General features: G+C 39.6%; 2 protein-coding genes across 6 annotated transcripts in view; both read right to left on the reverse strand.

Annotated features, from left to right (window-relative positions):
* LOC138842990 (cytochrome P450 2C5) overlaps window positions 1–12,082 on the reverse strand; it is a 38,831-nt gene extending 26,749 nt beyond the window's left edge. For all 5 annotated transcript variants that reach the window (XM_070057561.2, XM_008270230.5, XM_070057559.2 and 2 more), the window contains exons 1-5: window positions 11,844–12,082; window positions 9,876–10,038; window positions 9,531–9,680; window positions 5,180–5,340; window positions 3,712–3,888 (exon numbers count right to left, since the gene is read on the reverse strand). In XM_070057561.2, the coding sequence (XP_069913662.1) occupies window positions 3,712–3,888; window positions 5,180–5,340; window positions 9,531–9,680; window positions 9,876–10,038; window positions 11,844–12,011 (819 nt within the window). In that variant the 5' untranslated portion in view covers window positions 12,012–12,082. The remainder of the gene's footprint in view (window positions 1–3,711; window positions 3,889–5,179; window positions 5,341–9,530; window positions 9,681–9,875; window positions 10,039–11,843) is intronic.
* A 509-nt stretch (window positions 12,083–12,591) lies between these two features.
* The window catches only part of LOC100349948 (cytochrome P450 2C5), a 65,142-nt gene continuing 57,846 nt past the window's right edge, over window positions 12,592–19,887 (reverse strand). Inside the window, 1 exon segment of the mRNA XM_089314709.1 lies at window positions 12,592–18,185. Within this exon segment, the coding sequence (XP_089170835.1) occupies window positions 18,031–18,185 (155 nt within the window). The 3' untranslated portion in view covers window positions 12,592–18,030.

Genomic DNA, 19,887 nt, shown 5'->3' on the forward strand with positions numbered 1-19,887 from the left:
TGGACACAGGACAACAAGTAAAAGTCTTATTAAGAGATAAATATTCCTAGTAAGAGTAACTATACAGGTACTGGTAAAACTAATATTATTAAATTTTGAATATAAGTGCTTTGTTTCTATGTGACTTTAAATAAAAATTATGATAGTAGAATCACAAATGTGTTACTAGAGATAATATAAAAAGATACAGTGTATAATAACAATAACAATAACACTATGCCAAGTAGGAAAAGCCAGTCACTAAAATAGCCAAATTCCAGGAGGCAGAGGTAGAATGATATGTTGGCAGAGACTGGGGTGTAAATAATTACTATGTAATGGATATGAAGTTTCTGTTTTGTAGTATAAAATAATTCTGGCATGAATGGTGGTGACAGTTACAAAACAAAGTGAATGTGCTTAATGTCAGCTGACATTACATTAAAAATAATCAATACAACTTTTCTGTTATGCATATTTTGGTGCAGTTTAAATATCTTTGTGGATTACATGTCCTGATCCAGTGGAATTTACCGAAGATATGCATGGATGGTTTAAAGAAAAGCAATAAGTATAAAAACAAAATTTTTAGAATGAGATAAAATTATCTCAACAGCTTTTTTAAAAAGTCCTTGAGGGGTTGGCTCTGTGGCACAGTGTGTTAAAGCCCTAGCCTGCACTGCCGGCATCCCATATGGGTGCCAGTTCTAGACCCGGAGGCTCCACTTCCACTTCAGCTCTCTGTTATGGCCAAGGAAAGCAGTAGAAGATGGACCAAGTCCTTGGGCCCCTGCATCCATGTGGGAGACCTCAAGGAGGCTCCTGTTTCCTGGCTACGCATTGGCACAGCACTGGCCATTGCAGCCAATTGGGGAATGAACCAGTGGATGGAAGACTTCTCTCTCTCCCTCTCTGCCTCTCCTTCTCTCTCTCTGTAACTCTTTCAAATAAATAAATAAATCTTTTAAAAAGTACTTGAAAATTTAAATGCTGTGCATGATAAAAAATCTCTGAAAATTACAAATAGAAGGAAGCTTCCTTATATTGATATGACATATTAAAAATTACAAAACTGAATCTTAATAATTTCTTCAAGCTTAAAATCTTGTTCTATGAAATAATGGAGGAAAAAAATCCACCAAGGAACTGTACTTTCACAACTGCCTTTCAGCATAGCCCTAGAAGGTCTAGCCAGAAAAATTACACATGAAAAAGAAATAAATGCAATAAAAATAAAAAGGAAGTATTATTACTTCTATTTGAAAGTGACAGAGCACAGGAAAGTATACAGTCAGATCAAAGACAAGAAGAGGAAATTAGAAATCTAAAAAACATTGTAGGGAATCTACAGGATACTATAATAAAACCCACCATTCGGATTCTGGGAGTTCCTGAAGGCATGGAGAGAGAGAAAGGATTAGAAGGCCTTTTTAGTGAAATACTAGCAGATTTTTGGATTTGGAGAGAGATGTCCAAGTACAGGAAGCACACAGAGCTCCCAATAGACATGAACAGAAAAGATCCTTGCCACAACACATTGCAATCAAACTCACCGCAGTGAAACATAAAGAAAAGATTCTAAGATGTGGAAGAAAGAAATGCCAGATTACTCTCAGAGGATCTCCAATTAGACTCTCAGTAGACTTCTCATCAGAAACCCTGCAGTCTATAAAAGAATGGCGAGATATAGCCCAAGTCCTAAGAGAAAAAAAAACAGTCATCCAAGAATATTATATCCTGCAAAGCTCTCATTTGTGAATTAAGGTGAAACAAAGACCTTTCATAGCAAACAGAAATTGAAAGAATTTGTCACCACTCATCCAATCCTGCAAAAGGTGCTTAAAGATGTGTTACACACAGAAACACAGAAACACGGCCATCAGTACAAAGAAGGTAAAGGAAGAAAATCTCTCAGTAAAAGATCACAGGAAGTGGAGCCGGCACCCTAGCGCACTAGTTTAATCTTCCACCTGCAGCACCAGCATCCCATATGGGCACTGGTTCTAGTCCAGGTTGATGCTCTTCCCATCCAGTCTCTGCTATGACTGGGAAAGCAGTAGAGGATGGTCCATGTCCTTAGGTCCTTGCACCCACGTGGGAGACTGGGAGGAGGCACCTCGCTCCTGGCTTCGGATCGGTGTAGCTCTGGCCATTGCGGCCATTTGGTGAATGCACCAATGCATGGAAGACCTTTCTCTCTGTCTCTCCCTCTCACTGTCTATAAATCTACCTCTCAAATAAAAATGAATAAAGTCTTTTTAAAAAAAGATCACAGGAAGTTCAAAGTATGAATATCTTCTTCAAAGTAGAAATATCTTTGGAAAATGGCAGGGCAAAGTCACTACTTATCAATAGCCACATTGAATGTAAATGGCCTCAACTATCCAGTTAAAAGACCCAGAGTAGCTGAATGGATTAAAAAACAAAACCCATCTATTTGCTGCTTACAAGAAACACATCTTTCCAACAAAGATGCATGCAGACTGAAAGTGAAAGGTTGAAAAAAGATATTCCATGCCACAGAATCCAAAAAAGAGCTGGCATAGCCATCGTAATATCACACAAAATAAACTTTAACACAAAAAATGTTAAGAGAGACAAAGAGGGGCACTATATAATGATTAAAGGATCATTCAACAGGAAGATGTAACTATTATAAACGTATACGTACCTAACTACAGGGCACCAGGTTATTTAAAAGATATGTTAAGGAACTTAAAGGGAGACATGGACTGCAGTACAGTAGTACTGGGGGACTTAAATATTCCATTTTTAGATAGAGACAAATCAACCAGACAGAAGATCAACAAGGAAACAGCAAATTTAATCGACACTATAGCCCAAATATATCTAACTTATATCTACAGAACTTTTCGTCCTACACTTGAAGACTACACATATTTCTCAGCATTACATGGAACCTACTCTATGACTGAACACATAATAGGCCATAAAGTAATCTCAGCAAATTCAAAAGAATAGAAATCATACCATGCATCTTCTTGGACCACAATGGAAAGAAGCTGGAAATCAGCAACTCAGGTGCCTGCCAGACACCAACCTCTCTCTCCACCTCTGCACAACTTACTGTGTTATAGTGAGCTAAGTCTTTGTCTTCCTTCCACCTACTCTTTCCCACTGCACACTAAACACCTCCACAGACACCACTCACTCCACCTGAAATTCCCTCTCCTGTCCTACACTGCAGATTTCTAAAACCTCTTTCAATATGCAAGATATGCATAAATCCCTCCCAGGCTAAGCTATGTTCCCCTCTCCCTTACACTTGCTCAGTGATGATGTCACTTCATATTACAGCATGATAGTCGGTGATTTTTAGTTGTAATTGTTTTCAAGTCACCTGAGATGTGCATTATGTTCCTCCTTGGGTAGATTCTTTTCATCTAAAGAGCAAGTCCCAGATATTCTAACCATTTAACAATTTAATTTTACATTATGTGTCTTCAAAACATTTATGAAAATGTACATTATTTTAAAAAATCACAAGCTTCCATTTTTAGACCAAAATAAACTTACCTTTTAATTCTTTATTTCCACAAACTTTATATGAATACTCTAATATTTTTATGCTATTTGCAGTTCATTTATATGATATGTAAAGTGCTTGTCAAACTAGTCTGACCATTTTAACATCCCTTGTAGATACAAAATTATTCAATGAACCTCAAAATGTACAAGAAATAACATAATGAACTGTTGTGAACAACTTACCTGCTCCATTTTGATCAAGAAACAATCAATAAAGTCCCGAGGACTGTTAACATCCAGGGATTTTTGGTGTTCTTTCACTTTCTCCATAATAAAATTTTTTGTATAATCACTATTCTTTAAAAATGTCGTATGAATTCCTGGGAAGTAATCCATAAGAGCAGGAAAATTATTGCAGACCTAAAACAGAAAACAATGATTTGTTGAATTATATATACATATATACCCTATTGAGGAGTTATAGCTATAAATATGAACAAAATATGGTGTCCATCATTATGGGAAAACTTCTATTGTAAATGTGTGGTAGTTCTGTATGCTGATAGACATATTGAAGGAGAGTAGTCTGACAAGAAAATTAAAGATGAAAGTCATTTCCCAAAATCATACATAATTTTTATAGTGTAAAATCTTCTTTATATGAATTTTATTTTTTTACCTAAATGCTTTGCTACGAAATTGAAATATAATAGGAAATCAGAGCATTGTCATCCAGCAGGTAATCCCACTGCAGTGAATGCCAGCATCCCACATGGTGTGCTCCGTTAATTCTTAACTACTCCACTTCCTGCCACTGGGCCTGAGAGGCAATCTGTGATGGCTCAAGCACTTATGTTCCTGGTTCCTCGCAGCTGCCTTGCCTAACCCTGGTTTTTGGGGCATTCAGAAGGTGAACCAGCAGATGGAAGATCTTTTCTCTCTCTCTCTCTCTCTCTCTCTCTCTCTTTCTCTTTCTCTTTCTCACTCTTTCTTTGATTCTGCCTTTCAAATAAATAAGTATTTTAAGAATAAAAGGACATGGATATACATTCATTGACAAAGACATTCTTTGTCCAGTCATCAAAGCGCTTTTATAGAAATAGGGCTTGGAGTTTAGTGGAAAAATCATTGGACAAGAAGATAATGAACACAAACACTAGCCCAGTATTTGGACACTCGTTTCCTTGTGTGCTAATAAAAGTTTCCATCATCTTTTTTTTTTTTTTTTGACAGGCAGAGTGGACAGTGAGAGAGAGAGACAGAGAGAAAGGTCTTCCTTTTGCCATTGGTTCACCCTCAATGGCCGCTACCGCCAGCGCGCTGCGACCTGCACACTGTGCTGATCGAAGGCAGGAGCCAGGTGATTATCCTGGTCTCCCGTAGGGTGCAGGGCCCAAGCACTTGGGCCATCCTCCACTGCACTCCTGGGTGACAGCAGAGAGTTGGCCTGGAAGAGGGGCAACAGGACAGAATCCGGGCCCCGACCGGGACTAGAACCCCATGTGCCAGCGCCACAAGGTAGAGAATTAGCCTATTTAGCCACAGCACTGACCAAAAGTTTCCATCATCTTTCACAGTGTTCTGTGGCATCAGCTCTACTGGGACTGTACTCTATGAACTTTCTCTTCACATCTTGGTCCATGTAGATCTTTTCACCTGTCGGATAAAGGAACATAAATGGTTTCTCAGGAACAAAAGATCTCACTCTCACCTGCAACCACGGAGAGCTCAGAAGCCTAGCATTTTTATTTAATTTTTCCATCAGTTTAAGAAAGTCTTCATCTTTATAATCAAAGCGATTATGGAAAATAATGGAGCAGATCACATTGCAGGGAGCACAGCCCAGGATAAAGGTGGGATCACAGGGTGAGGCTGAAGAATCGAAAACAATTTTAAAACACCATTAAAATATACAAATAAAGCACATTATTTTTGTCCTACAAATTGCCTACAAATTCCGGTGACAGTAAAAAGAAATGGCACACATAAAATCAAACATCGCTTTACTGTAAGCCTGAGTTGACCATTACATCCCAGCTGGCTAAATAATGATATTTCTCTAATACTCAATTCACATTTAATGTTTTTATGTTCACATTTTTATCACAAGAGATCTGATATTTGAGAAGGAAAATGAAAACAGTTTAAAATTAATAATTCAAGTTTTCAAACTAGAATCAGTTACCTATGCAATGTCTGCAGACAATAAAGCACTGAAATAGTGTGCAGAAAATAGTGTGGGCCAGGAAACTTCTTAAAGCTAAAATAATGAATAGTCACAAATAATGAAAAAATATGTGTTGTGTTGAACCAGTAGGGAAGAACTGAAGAGACAGCTTATGGGTAAATTCATGTATTTTAAAGAAAAAATGTCAAAGCATGCATATAATATGAGAAAAAAAAACTAAAAAATGACCAGTAGAAGCAAGCTATTGGTCTAATGCTTATGACACAATTGAAGACAAAATGCATTCCAGATAGAGTGCTGGGTTCAACACTAGGCCCCACTCCTAACTCCACTTCCTGACAATTCAGACTCTTGGAGAGATCAAGTGATGGTTCAAATAGTTGAGTTCATGCCACTCAAGTGGGAGATCTAACTGAGTACCCCACTTCTGGCTCCATTAAAGGCCTGGCTATGTGGGAATCTGGGGAGTGAACTCGTAGATGAGATCTCTCTCTCTCTCTCTCTCTCTCTCTCTCTGAGCTCTTTCTGTGTGTTTATCTATATGTTTGACTTTCACTTTAAAGGAAAACTTTGAAAAATAAATAAGGAAAAAATAAGTTTCACTTGGATTTGTTTACTCAAAGGAGTAAAGTGTCAATTTTTTTTTTAATTTTCGATTCTCTTTATATACAGAGGATCAGTTTAGCACACATTAAGTAAAGATTTGAATAGTTTGCTCCCACACAGAAACATAAAGTGAAAAATACTGTTTGAGTACTAGTTATAGCATTAAATCTCAATGTACAGCACACTAAGGACAAAGATCCTACATGAGGAATATTGCACAGTGACTCCTGTTGTTGACTTAACAAATTGACACTCTTTTTTATGGCATCAGTAAGCACCCTAGGCTCTTGTCATGAGCTGCCAAGGCTATGGAAGCCCCCTGAGTTCAGTGACTCTGATCATATTTAGACAAGGCCATGGTCAAAGTGGAAGTTCTCTCCTCCCTTCAGAGGAAGGTACCTCCTTCTTTGATGACCCATTCTTTCCACTGGGATCTCACTCACAGAGATCTTTCATTTGGTTTTTTTTTTTTTCCCCAGAGTGTCTTGGCTTTCCATGCCTTAAATACTCTCATGGGCTTTTCAGCCTGATCCACATGCCTTAAGGGCTGATTCTTAGGCCAGAGTGCTGTTTAGGACATCTACCATTCTATGGGTCTGCTGTGTATCTCACTTCCCATGTTGGATCATTCTCTCCCTTTTTTATTCTATCAGCTAGTATTTGCAGACACTAGCCTTGTTTATGTGATCCCTTTGGTTCTTAGTCCTATCATTGTGATCAATTGTGAACAGAAATTGATCACTGGGACTAGTGAGATGGCATTGGTAAATGCCACCTAGATGGGATTGAATTGGAATCCCCTGGTATGTTTCTAACTCTACCGTTTGAGGTAAGTCAGCTTGAGCATGTCCCGAATTGCACATCTCTTCCCTTTCTTATTCTCACTCTTATGTTTAACAGCAATTACTTTTCAGTTAATTTTCAGCACTTAAGAATAATTGTGTATTGATTACAGTATTCAACCCAAAAGTATTAAGTAGAACAAACAAAAAAAATACTAAGAGGGATAACATATGAAGTTGCTCATCAACAGTCAGGGCAAGGGCTGATCAAGTCACCATTTCTCATAGTGTTCATTTCACTTTAACAGGTTTCCTTTTTGGTGCTCAGTTAGTTGTCACCTATCAGGGAGAACAAGTGCTATTTGTCCCTTTGGGATTGGCTTATTTCACTCAGCATACTGTTTTCCAAATTCCTAACAGATATCACTTTTCAGTTAAATTTAAACACCTAAGAATAATTGTGTGTTAATTACAGAGTTCAACCAATGGTACTAGAACAAAAAAAAATACTAAAATGGATAAAGTATTACATTGTACATCAACCGTCAGGACAAGAGTTATTTCAATCATATGTCTCAGAAAAAGGAAGCCAAAAATAAAAAAAAAATAATTGGAGTCTTTTTAAAATGAGTTTCAATGTTAAAGAAAAACAACAAATCAATTCTTAAGAAAGGAATAGCCAGTATCTCTAATTGCTTTCCATATTTAACATACTTGAACAAAGCTGCCTTTTAGTAGATTCTAACATATTGTTCCATACAATGCTAACAAACAAAAAAAGATGTTTTAATAAAATTTAAAATTTACCCATAAGTTAAGCCATTATTTTACAGGTAAAGAAATGAAAATACAAGAGAGGTGTTCATTTTAGCTGGGAGATCTGTAATGCAAATGTTATAATCAAGTTATCAACAAGTATTATATGAAAATTTCTCCCAAATAAATAGCTATAGACACTCTGTACCCCCCAATAAGTGTGTCTGGAATCGAGGTATTCACAATACATGGTGGGGTATAGGACATTAGGAGACTTGAGTTAGTTGTTTCTATATCACACTTTTTTAAAACTTTTTAACGTGTACAGAAATCTAAGTTTTTAGATGAAATTTTATTTTACCTCAAGGAGGTAGAGGATCATTTGGAAAACGTTGAGACCTGGGTATTTGTGTGTGTACCTATGTATTATTTATAAAACACCTAATTTTAGTTTTTTACTTTGCTTAGAAGTGAGCATTATAAGACAAGGAAATTTTTATCTGAGCTCATAATCAGACACATGGTGAACAACACATCATGGAGTAGTAGACTTTGTGGTGGTAGAAAAATTATAATCGCAATTTCTGACTCACATTCTAAAGACTAGAAGGAGAAAAGCAAAGTAGAAAAGAAACACTCTCTACTTTGGAAAATGAAATTAAGAGCTATTTTAACTCTGGAAATCTTGTTAAATAAATCATTTTATGGTAGAGTGTATGTGTATTATGTTACAGGATATATTTACTCAAAATTTAAATCAATAAAGGAAGTAGACACAACAAGGGGCAGCAATTTAGAAAAATATGGATGACAGAGCATAGTAAGTGACAAGAACTTTGTTAGGAATTGCCTAGGGAGACAATCTGCACGTAGCACCACTGGTGTCCAGCACTAATCACGGGCCTGGGGAAACCTCAGACATGTCAGTTAAGCTGAGCATGCAGATGTGAACGCCCACGAGGGGCAGTTCTTGTCCCTTAAGAGGCTGATGGGTCTTTGCCACCATATGCATTTGCCAAGTTTCCACCATGAAATGTTCTGCAATAGATAGCAGCATTCAGTCTATGGGGAAAATATTGCTCTTCAATACTTTCAGAAATTACATTCAAAAACTATAGTCATGATTTCTGATTGCAAATTATAGAACCTGGCTGGCACTGCAGCTCACTAGGCTAATTCTCTGCCTTTGGCACCAGCACCCTGGGTTCTAGTCCCAGTTGGGGCATTGGATTCTGTCCCGGTTGCTCCTCTTCCAGTCCAGCTCTCTGCTGTGGCTCGGGAAGGCACTAGAGGATGGCCCAAGTGTTTGGGCCATAAACCCGCATAGGAGACCAGGAGGAAGCACCTGGATCCTGGCTTCGGATTTGTGCAGCATGCCAGCTGTGGCAGCAATTTGGGGGGTGAACCAACAGAAAAGGAAGACCTTTCTCTCTGTCTCTCTCTCTCTCTGTCTAACTCTGCTGTCAAAATTTTTTTTTTTAAATTATAGAAACCGCTTGGGACAGAAGAGTATTAAGTTTATTTTTCTAACCACAATAGACTCAGAACCAGGCTGTACACACAACCAGATCCGTACAAACTCCCCACTTCTCTGCTCCAAACTTCCCCTCCCACCATGGGAGCAGCAACCAGGCCTCAGGATGAAGGCTATACCCACACTGCAAGGTTTCCCAGCACAGCATATTAAGGGTGCAGTGTGAGGTCAGCGATGTGGGGTAAGGGTCACCCACCATTGGTTTTTCTCAGCTCCTCCACCAGGCAGCGGGGCTCCTCTTGAACTCGGTCCTCAATGCTCCTCTTCCCAATCCCGAAATTCCGCAGGGTCATGAGCGAGAAGCGTCGCATCTCCTTCCATCTTTTTGCATTGCTGAAAATGATTCCTGCCAGAATGAGAAACAGAAACTAGGAAGGAGGGAGATCCCAGCAAGTAGGAAGAAGCTGACATGAGGCAGCCACACAGATGGCCAAGCTCTTCTGGGGAGCTTTTGAAGTCTCTGTTTTCCATCATTTCCACCCTATTACCACTGTTACACACACACTCACACACACACACACACACACACACACACACTTACCAAGTCCCTTATTAACTTTATCAAGTATAGGCACACTGCCTCTTCCAGCAAACTCCTCTCCAAGATCAACCAGGGCTTCCTTCACTGCCTCGTATCCATGCAGCACCACAGTGGGCTTCATGCCCAGATACACAGTGAACACGGGGCCATAGCGTTCTGAGAACTGAGGAGAGAAATAAATATCACCAAAGAAATTACATGTCAGCCGCAGAGTGTGTCTGATTCAGATGGAAATTAGCATTGTCTATGTAGTCTCTTTATTCTGCCTTGGATTCAAATATTTTTATTTATAACTAAATATGATAGTGACTATTATGGCTGCCACTCCTGAATGACCTATGTTGCACCATACGCTGGCAGAAGTAGTTGGTATGCAGTTTACATTTAATTCTCAAATAATACACTGAACAACTTTATTTGCACTACTTTATAAATAAAGAAGCTGGCATCATAATAGGAGGCTCAAGTGGCTTTGCTGCAATGCTGGCCAGATCTCTTGCTTTGTCTGTCCAATGTTTCTGTCACTCTGTCTTTTGAGTAAATCAAATAAATCTTGAAGAAGTAGAATAAGAATGAGGAAGAGAATAGAACAAGACAGAGGAGAAGAAGAGGAAAAGGAAGAAAAGGAGGAGGAGAAGGAGGGAGGGGTGACAAGGGAAAGGTTGGGGTGAAAAGTAGGAGGAGCATCCAGAGGAGGAGGAGAAAGAAGAGAAGGAGAAGGAGAAGGAGAAGGAGAAGGAGAAGAAGAAGAAGAAGAAGAAGAAGAAGAAGAAGAAGAAGCAGCAGCAGCAGCAGCACCAGAGGCAGGGACAAGACAATGCAAGCAGCATCCCAGGGAGGAACAATTTCTTCTACCCTGTAAGATTCCAGGCCACACAGCAGGGTTTCTCAGAATCTAAAAGAATTATGATGCCACCAGTTGGCCACTGAATGTTTACTTCTTTCTTTCATTCACCTAGACTACTCCAGAACCCATAGCTTAATACCAGTTTTTATTGATTCTGCCGAGAAGTTCAAGATTCATGGATATTCTGAAAAAAGAAACCAAATGTATAATACAATAGATGATTTCTTGAATGAAATTTCTATCAGGAGCTCTTCACTTATCACTGATGTTCAGGCATATGGCTGAAATCAACGAAGGTGAGCATATGAAGAATTAAAAATTGTATATGTGTGGGTGTCAAAAGTTAAGCTTAAGCTTACAGGTTTAAACCTTCCTGGTGCAGCTGTGAAAATAAGACAGAGTAAGTAGCACCTTGACAGTAGGGACTCCATTTTGGAGCACTTGAGACTGCATTCTGGGAAAGCACCCCCCCCCCCCACCGTGAGACTCTGGTCTGAAGCTATGATCTCAAATAGTCGGACAATAGCAGTGCACTACACCACCCTTGGCAACGCACAAAAACCCCCTAGCATGATTGCTCAAGCTTAAAAGTAGAAAGGTTGCACCTGGGTTACCTGGGCTAATAATGAAGATGTGATTTGTCTATGTCTTAAAATCATAATTGCTGATTGTAAGATTTTAGCAACCGCTTAGCAACCGTGTATTCTCTCCCCCCTCCCGATTTTGCAGTTTTTGCCTTTATAAACCCTATGCTGTAGTTCCTCACTGCTCCTCTGTCCTTGTCAGAGGGCCCCAACATGTTGGATCAATAAATTTAACCCTTTGCTGGTTGCATGAGAGGATAAGTCTCTTGGAGTCGTTCCTCGGGCGGTGGGCTTTTTCAGACCCTAACACATACTCCTGATTTTTGTCACTAAGTTATTTTTATTCTATCTACAGGGACCTAAATATTTCTTTACTCAACTCCTGAAATTGGTAGAAGAAGCATCAAAGCTTATAGGGAGCATTTTGATTTATAATCATCTGTTATAAGAGTGTGCATCGAGGAATAGATTTTATTTTAAAAAGAGTCTATCTATTTTCACTTTGCATGCCACAGGAGGAGCATAATGAATACTTACCTTAGTTAGGGATCTGCTGATGTCCTTAACATCTATCTGGAGAATATTTCCAATGATGGGGAAAGGAGTGGGGCCAGGAGGGAGCTTCCCCCTCCCGGAATTCTGCTTCCAGAGTGAAAGGAGAAGTAAACAGCAGAGCCCCAACACCAGGACCACAACTGGATCCATTCTCTTCTTTCTGGGATCCTTGTGAGCTGGGAAGCACAGGCTCTATGCCACTCTTGCTAATATGCTTCTCTGATGGGTCAAGCAACGATGCACTTTATCCTCTCTTCTGAGTGGACTTTGCCTCCATGACAGAAATGAAAACAACATAGTCCCATCAATTTGTTTCCTGTGCCCACTCGGGAAATTGTAATTTCATTATATTAGGCTGTGCCCATGTATTGGTAATTTAAAAAAAAAAAAAAACAGGTCCTTTCAATGTGCTGTCATAATACAGAATTAATTATGATACAACAAAATCATGCCAAATTCTATGTCTGTGTTATAATGACCAGTAGAGAATTTATGACTAAAGAAATCACAGTATGCTATGACTTGTATATCAATGTATTATATATATGCATATACAATATATATGTTAATGTGCCTTAAAGCTATGTCAAAAATTAAGCACTTAGTACTCAATGATGGCAGCTCTTCAAATATTTAATATACTCTACTAATATTATAGATAACTAAACATTAGAAAATAACCATAAACCATACCTATTGAACAAAAGCAATTACCAAGTCACTAGGTAAATCAAGTGGCATGATTTCCATGATTAAATTTTAAAAGGAAAACTCGAGAAAGCAGAGAATGTTAGTTTTTGTTTTTCAAATCAATAGAGATTCATAGACAACAGAGGACTTGGCCAGGGTCAAAGAGCTCACAAGTCACAGAAGGGAATTTGAGATTTTGTGTTCAATTTGGTCTGGATAATTGCTTTAAATACATTTTAATATAGCTTTTAAAACTTTATTTTTCTTTATTGGAAGGCAGAAAGAGAGAGAGAAAAAGAGAGAGAGTAAACAGACTTAGAGAATCATTTCCTGTATCTTTGTTCACTCCCCCAAATTCCAATGACAGCAAAGGCTGAGACAGGTGAAATCAGAAACCCAGAAGTCAATCCAGGTTTACCCCATGGGTGCAAGGGCCCCAGGAGCTGAGAAATCATATGCTGACCCCAGGTATAGCACTAGCATAAACCAGCTCAAACAGTGAAGCCAGGAATCAAACCCAAGCTTCTGGCATTGAATGCCTGTGTCAAAAGCAGCAGCTGAATGAATATGCCACATTGTCTATTCTGGGGGATTTCTATGAGATCTTCTGATTCCCATCTTGTGTACTATGTCCTACACAAAGGCAGCCTCCAGAACAACTTCAACAAATAAAGGAAAGGTAAAATATTATTTACTCTCAATAAACAACACACTATGTTCATAATAAAGCAGACATCGCACCCAATAGGAGGTCCTTTAATTGACTCCAAGGATAAAGAAATCACATGTGCTCACATGAGCAGAAAAAGACAGGGTTCTTCACTTTAAATCACTGTTGAGGAAAGCTTGGTTGGTGCCAAAAAGAGAAGAGACAATCTCAGAGAATTTGCTGGAAACTCTTGGGAAACTAAAACTACCCTCACCTCAAGATCAACTCTAGCCAAGGATGATTCTGTTGGTTTGGGCCTGTCATGGTCTGAAATGAAAAGTGAAATAATGCAGCAATTCAGGGAAATAATAGAAAGAATGCTCTTGCAGATGCAATAGAGGAGGAGAGGAAGGGAAATCATTCAGTGGACCCACAGCTCAAAGAACCACAACTTGTTGACCTGAGCAGGAGGTGACACTGTGTTCATGAGAATCTAAACCTCACTGAAAGATAAACGTTACTAGATCACCAACGACTATGCTTATACAAAGGCATGTTCTTACAGTATCATCAGATGTTTCTGTAAATTGGCTAGTGCTATTATTTCTAAAATTATTCGCAAAAATTAAGCTTTGTCTTGAAACACCTTAGAGAATGTTTTGTTGGTCATGAATAGAGAGATTCTGACAATTAACAAAGAGTTTCACACCCTACACATTATTTGGATTCTGTTAACTTTGCCTAAAAAAGGTAAAATCATTCCATTTGAGGGATGAGAAACGTGGCCTGGGAGATTCAGTCCCAAGATCAAAGACACACAAACTGCTGATGTTCGACTTCTGAACTGATTCCATGTGTTCCATGTGTTGCTCTGTTCTTTGAAAAAGGCATTCAGTTCAACTGGGTTCACCAACATTTTCAGAGTGTGCTTTGATTCACTATTGTGTGATTCACTCTAACCTGTGGCTTTCATAATCAACATGAATTTAGTGAATGATTACCACAATAATTGATCAAAATCAGGTTCAATACGGTTTAGAACTTGAACAGTTCCACTTCTTGATTCATGCAACATTCAGGAGAAAGAGAAGAAATTTTCTGCCTAATTCACATAGTTCTAAACTCTTAACAGAACATCACCAATTATTTTGTGTTCTCTGACCTCTGTCACTCTCTGTACAGCAATCACATTACTCCTTGAACATATGTGACCCTGCTCTTCTTCTCCTCCTTTCCCATGAGTTGACATCTTGCCTGGACTGTTTATATGCACATAGTGTTTATAAAAATCATGGATAATCTTTTTTGAAAAGGAGAGAGATGGACTGGGAAAGAAAGGTGAGAGAGAGAGACCACCCATCTGCGGGTTACTCCTCTAATGTCCATAGTATCTGGTGATGTGTTAGACTAAAATTGAGAGCCAGGAACTCGACACAAGACAACCACGTAGGTAGCATGGCCCCAGGAATGTGAGTCAAGCCTGCATCCTCTCAGGGTGTGCATTCTCAGGACAATGGAATGGAGAGCAGCACTGAGACTGAAACTCAGGCCCTGCTAGGGAATGCAGGAGTCCCAAATGGCACATTAAGTGTTACACCAAACACTAGTCCCACGATCATATAAAATCCAAAGATAAAAGTGATGTCTGAGATCAACTATTCCAAATTTATTTATTTATTTATTTATTTGTTTGTTTGTTTTTGACAGGCAGAGTAGACAGTGAGAGAGAGAGAGAGAGACAGAGAGAAAGGTCTTCATTTTTGCCGTTGGTTCACCCTCCAATGGCAGCCGCAGCTGGCGTGCTGCGGCCGGCGCATCACGCTGATCCGAAGGCAGGAGCCAGTTACTTCTCCTGGTCTCCCATGGGGTGCAGGGCCCAAGCACTTGGGCCATCCTCCACTGCACTCCCTGGCCACAGCAAAGAGCTGTCCTGGAAGAGGGGCAACCGGGACAGAATCTGGCGCCCCGACCGGGACTAGAACCTGGGGTTCCGGCGCTGCTAGGCAAAGGATTAGCCTGTTGAGCCACGGCGCCGGCCCCAAATTTATTTTGATGTTCAGAAATGAGCAATTCTTACCTCAGTGATATATAGTGTCATCAGTACATCAGTAAAAGTGATTGTCTTAGAATCCCAGTGTTCCAGACTGGTGCTGTGGCATAATGCGTAAAGCCACCACCTGCAGTTCAGCATCGTCATTGGCTCCAAATCAAGTCCCAGATGCTCCATTCTGTGAGTCTGCTGTGTGAATTGCTTCCCATGTTGGAATATTTGCTCCTTTTTAATTCCATTTGTGTTACCAAAAACTTAATCCAATCTATATGATCAGTTTAACACTTAATCCTATCCAAATGCTGACTTTAACACTTAAAATGCTATTTTTACCACTGAGCTTAAAGGGATTTGGTATCCCATGGTAAGTTTGTAAACTGTACTGTTAGATGTAAATTTTTGCAAATATATGCAGAACTATACAATTTTACAGTTGCAAACTATACATTTCACAGGTACAACAGTTAATATTCCCACAATGCTGACCCATCCACCCATACTCCCACCCTTCTTCCTCCTCTTTTTTTTTAAAAAAAAAAAAAAACTTTTATTTGGTAAATCTAAATTTCTTAAGTACAGTTTATGGATTACAATGGCTTTTCCCCCCCATAACTTCCCTCCCACCTGCAAACCTCCCATGTCTCGCTCCCTCTCCCATTCCATTTACATCAAGATTCATTTTCAATTCTCTTTATATACAGATCAATTTAGTATATAATAATATTTTATCAGTTTGCACCCACACAGAGCATAAAGTGTAAAATATTGTTTCAGTACTAGTTATAGTGTTAATTCACATTGAACAACATATTAAGGCCAGAGATCTTACATGAGGAGTACGCAAACAGTGACTCCTGTTGTTGACTTAGCAATTTGACACTCTTTTTTATGGTGTCAGTAATCTCCCTAGGCTCTCCTCCTCTTTTTCTAATTCAAACTCTTGATTTTACTAATATCATTTTCAATTTACACTATACAAATATGATTAACTCTATGTTGAATAAAGTGTTCAACAAAATACTATGAAGGAGAACAAAAAACTGCTCCTCGACGGTCAAAACAAGGACTGTTCAAAGTCATTGATTCCCAGCACTTATTTTAATATAAGGAATACTAATTTCCTGCATTTCATACATACAAATTTACGAACATAGTGATTCCTCCACACTACCATCCTTGACCACACAATTCATATTTTAATATCATAACCTCCTGTATTCCTCACTTCCAGGTTTCCTAGTACCCTGGCCAGTGATCAGCACTGCCTCCTTGCAGTCCACCTTCTACCCTGGCTACTTTTTGCTCAGGAGACTTGCCCCACAGCACCCAAGAACCTGAGGCCGCTGCTCCAGTTCACTCACTTCCACCTCCAATAGACTCATGGCCAAGTACAGGGAACTCAATGTGACTGGAGCCAAACAGTACACTGGAGTGTGTCTGGTCAAGGTTTCTAAAAATTTTTCACCGCAATGGACTTAAGTACCTGAAAGAGATGAAGTTGAGAAACTGCGGATTTCCAAGAATCAAGGAAGAACTATGGCGTCCTTTACTTTGGATGAAGATCTTTCAAATATTCATTATTCTGGTGAGAAACCCCCTTCAGTCAGTACACCTCAAAATCCTCCATCTACCTTCCAAACTGCTGGATGGTAAACAGTGTTTACCGAGAGCTCAATGGAGAGGTTGTCTCTGGAAGGAGCTGGAATAAAGCGCTGAGTGCCAACATGCTGATAATGAGAATTACATGAAATTGAAGAGATGGCAAGCAGAGGAATCTCCCAAAGCAGTAAGAACATCCCAACAACTAGGTTGTTCTTTTACTTTGGAATGTCTAACTGCGCACTCAGCTCTGTGCCCTTCCCTGGGTGGTCAACATTCTCTACATCTCTTGCTTCCACATTTCCTGCATTCTGTTCCCCCAAGGGAGCTTCTAGGTCTTTGAATTTGAGCCACTGTCCTGCAGACAAGTGGTCTGATTCTGCACACTAGTCCCACAGCTCGCTGTGGAAATCCTGAGCTTTTCATCAGTTGCCCTTAGTAGTTTCTATTGCGTTTTGACTTCTGTGTTTTGCTGGAAGTGGTTTCATATTCCAGAGCCCTGATCTTTCTTGCAGAAGTTGAAATAAATTGTTGTTTTCTGAATAGTGAGAATTTTTCCCAGGATTTTTTGCTACCTTGCATATAACCCGATGTATCAGGGGTGTGGACCTGTCCATGTAAGCAGACACTTCTGAATATTCATTTTCTTGTAAATGTGAAGAAAACTGATTGTGGGTTTCAATTATGTTGCAGCTAATGTTGATAAGCTAATGCCAGGTTTTTGTCTTACTGTGATGACCACTCTAAAAAATGCTGTCTTAATGCAGAGAGAGGTGAATACTTGAATCATGACAGCACCCTCCACTTCAACCATGGACATGGTGTAAACAGTGAGAAATGCTCCCTTATCACCAGTGAATCTACACTGAATGTCTTCAGCATTTGCTGCCCTTCCCACAAGTGCAGATCCTCAACAGGATGAAGTCCATGCATCATGTCCCAGTCTGGTGCAGAGGCCCATGTGACACAATGGCTAGTTGCATCACACCACACCATGGAGGTTACTGAGCTGAGCCCCACCTTAAGCAAACCTGCACCAACCGTGAGGGCTGATCATGCATCATGGATTGAAGTGGAGGAAACTAAATAAAATTAAATATTATAGGAGTTAATGGATAGACAATGCCTCTAAAGATTGGGAGTTGCAGACAACAGTTCAGATGAAGAGAGTTTCTTCTCTTTCAAATAGGAATGAAGCATAGCTGGTATGAAGGTGGCACAGAAACAAATCCGTTGACAACTGCAGTGATGTCCATGTACTTTGGCTCAACCGGAGATTGCAGTTCAAAGTTCTGCAAAATGGAGGCCAGGCCCTCTCCCACACAGATCCGTTTTCCTGAAAATAACAAACAGAGAGAGGTGTTAGTAAACTGGCACAGGTGCAGTCTCTTATCTGTGGCGTGATCTAAATTCTATGCCCCGGTACCCGCCGCCATTACTGACATTCTATGCCCCGGTACCGGCCGCCATTACTGAAAGCCAGGTAGCCACATGGCCCAAACTACCTGTGCCAAGCTCCACCCCCAACCTAATGGGATTGGCTAATTCCTACCTCACTGCCCACCCCCTGGAAAAACTATATTAGACATCCATCCCAGACATGCATTCTCTTTTTCCTTCGCTGCCCCTTCACTCCGGTTTGTAGGGTGTTTCCCAATAAACCCTTTCCCTTACTCTGGTGTTCGGTGTGTTTTATGATGGCTAACATTAATATATAACAGAGGGCGATCACTTGCAGGTCTGTAACTCTGAATGTAACAAACACTGTGTTAGTAACTGGTACAAAGAAAATAGATGGTAATTGATGGATGCATGGATGTGTGGATGGATGCATGGATGAAAGTTTGGAAAGGTTTGTATAGACAAATGTATAAGGCCTGGCACACTTCTCTCTCCTCTTAGCCCTAGCCATGCACATTTTTCAGCAACTTTGATGCACAAATTTCAGGTTTTGCATTCTACTGTTTTTTCTGACTGCATAAGAACAGTTTTCTGATCCTTTCATTCATTATGTCCTTAATACTGTGCTTCATTTCTCTTCTGTCCATTACGTCTATTTCTTTTGGGCCAGATGAAATGTCATCTTTACTATCAGAATGTTGGGTACTCCACACCATGCCTCACAATTGGATATGAGAGAGCAAGAACCAGGTATCTTTTCTCCATACTTCCTCCCTACCCCCTGCAGAGTATGCATCCCTCTCGTACAGCACTAAAAACAATGGAAACTGATTATCTTTACTCAACTAGTCACTAATTTGGGTGAGGTCTTTGAGTACTGTTCTGTGCTTGCTTATACTTATATCTCCAGACAAGACTCTGCAGGGTGAGAGACACCACATAGAAGAATTTCAATGAAGTTGTGGAGTTGAACATCTTTATCATGGTGTGTGACAGGAAGTCTTCTCAATTTTACCTTCTAGGAAGATATCTTAGGTATCCCGAGTATGCATCTAGAGGAAGAATTCAATCAACCTATAGTTTAGATTTCTCAGGGTGGAAGGAATGTGTCAACAACCCAGAGCCTCAGTAACCTGGTGAATAATGAGGATGTATTGTGAGCAGAGAAAGTCCATGGACATTGCGGGTTGTGCTCCTGATCGTGTACAAAAAGGAATTTACCAGTTCCCTAGACGGTAGCATGGTACCAAAAAGTTTTCTAGTTCCAAAACCAGAAAAAATACTGCAAAGAAAGAGAACTAGAGACCAAAATCCCAGATGAGCATTTAGCAAGAATTCTCAGATGAATACTAGCTATTCAAATCCAACATTTCAGAATCAGTATTCAATTGAACCAAGTGAGATTTAACCCTGGTATGCAGACAAGGTACACCATATGCAATTCAATAAGTGAGATTCATCATATTAACAATTGTGAAATAAAAACCATATGATTAACTCAATAGGTGCAGAGAAATCCTTTAATAATATAAAGCACCATTTCATGATCCAAACTTTAAGGAAAATGTGTATAGAAGGATCATTCCCATATAAATATATAGGACAAACCAACATCCAGCATCATATTCAATGTGAAA

The sequence above is a fragment of the Oryctolagus cuniculus genome, chromosome 15, assembly GCF_051225735.1.
Source record: "Oryctolagus cuniculus isolate XC-2025 breed Fujian yellow rabbit chromosome 15, ASM5122573v1, whole genome shotgun sequence".
In the NCBI taxonomy this organism is placed as follows: Eukaryota; Metazoa; Chordata; class Mammalia; order Lagomorpha; family Leporidae; genus Oryctolagus; species Oryctolagus cuniculus.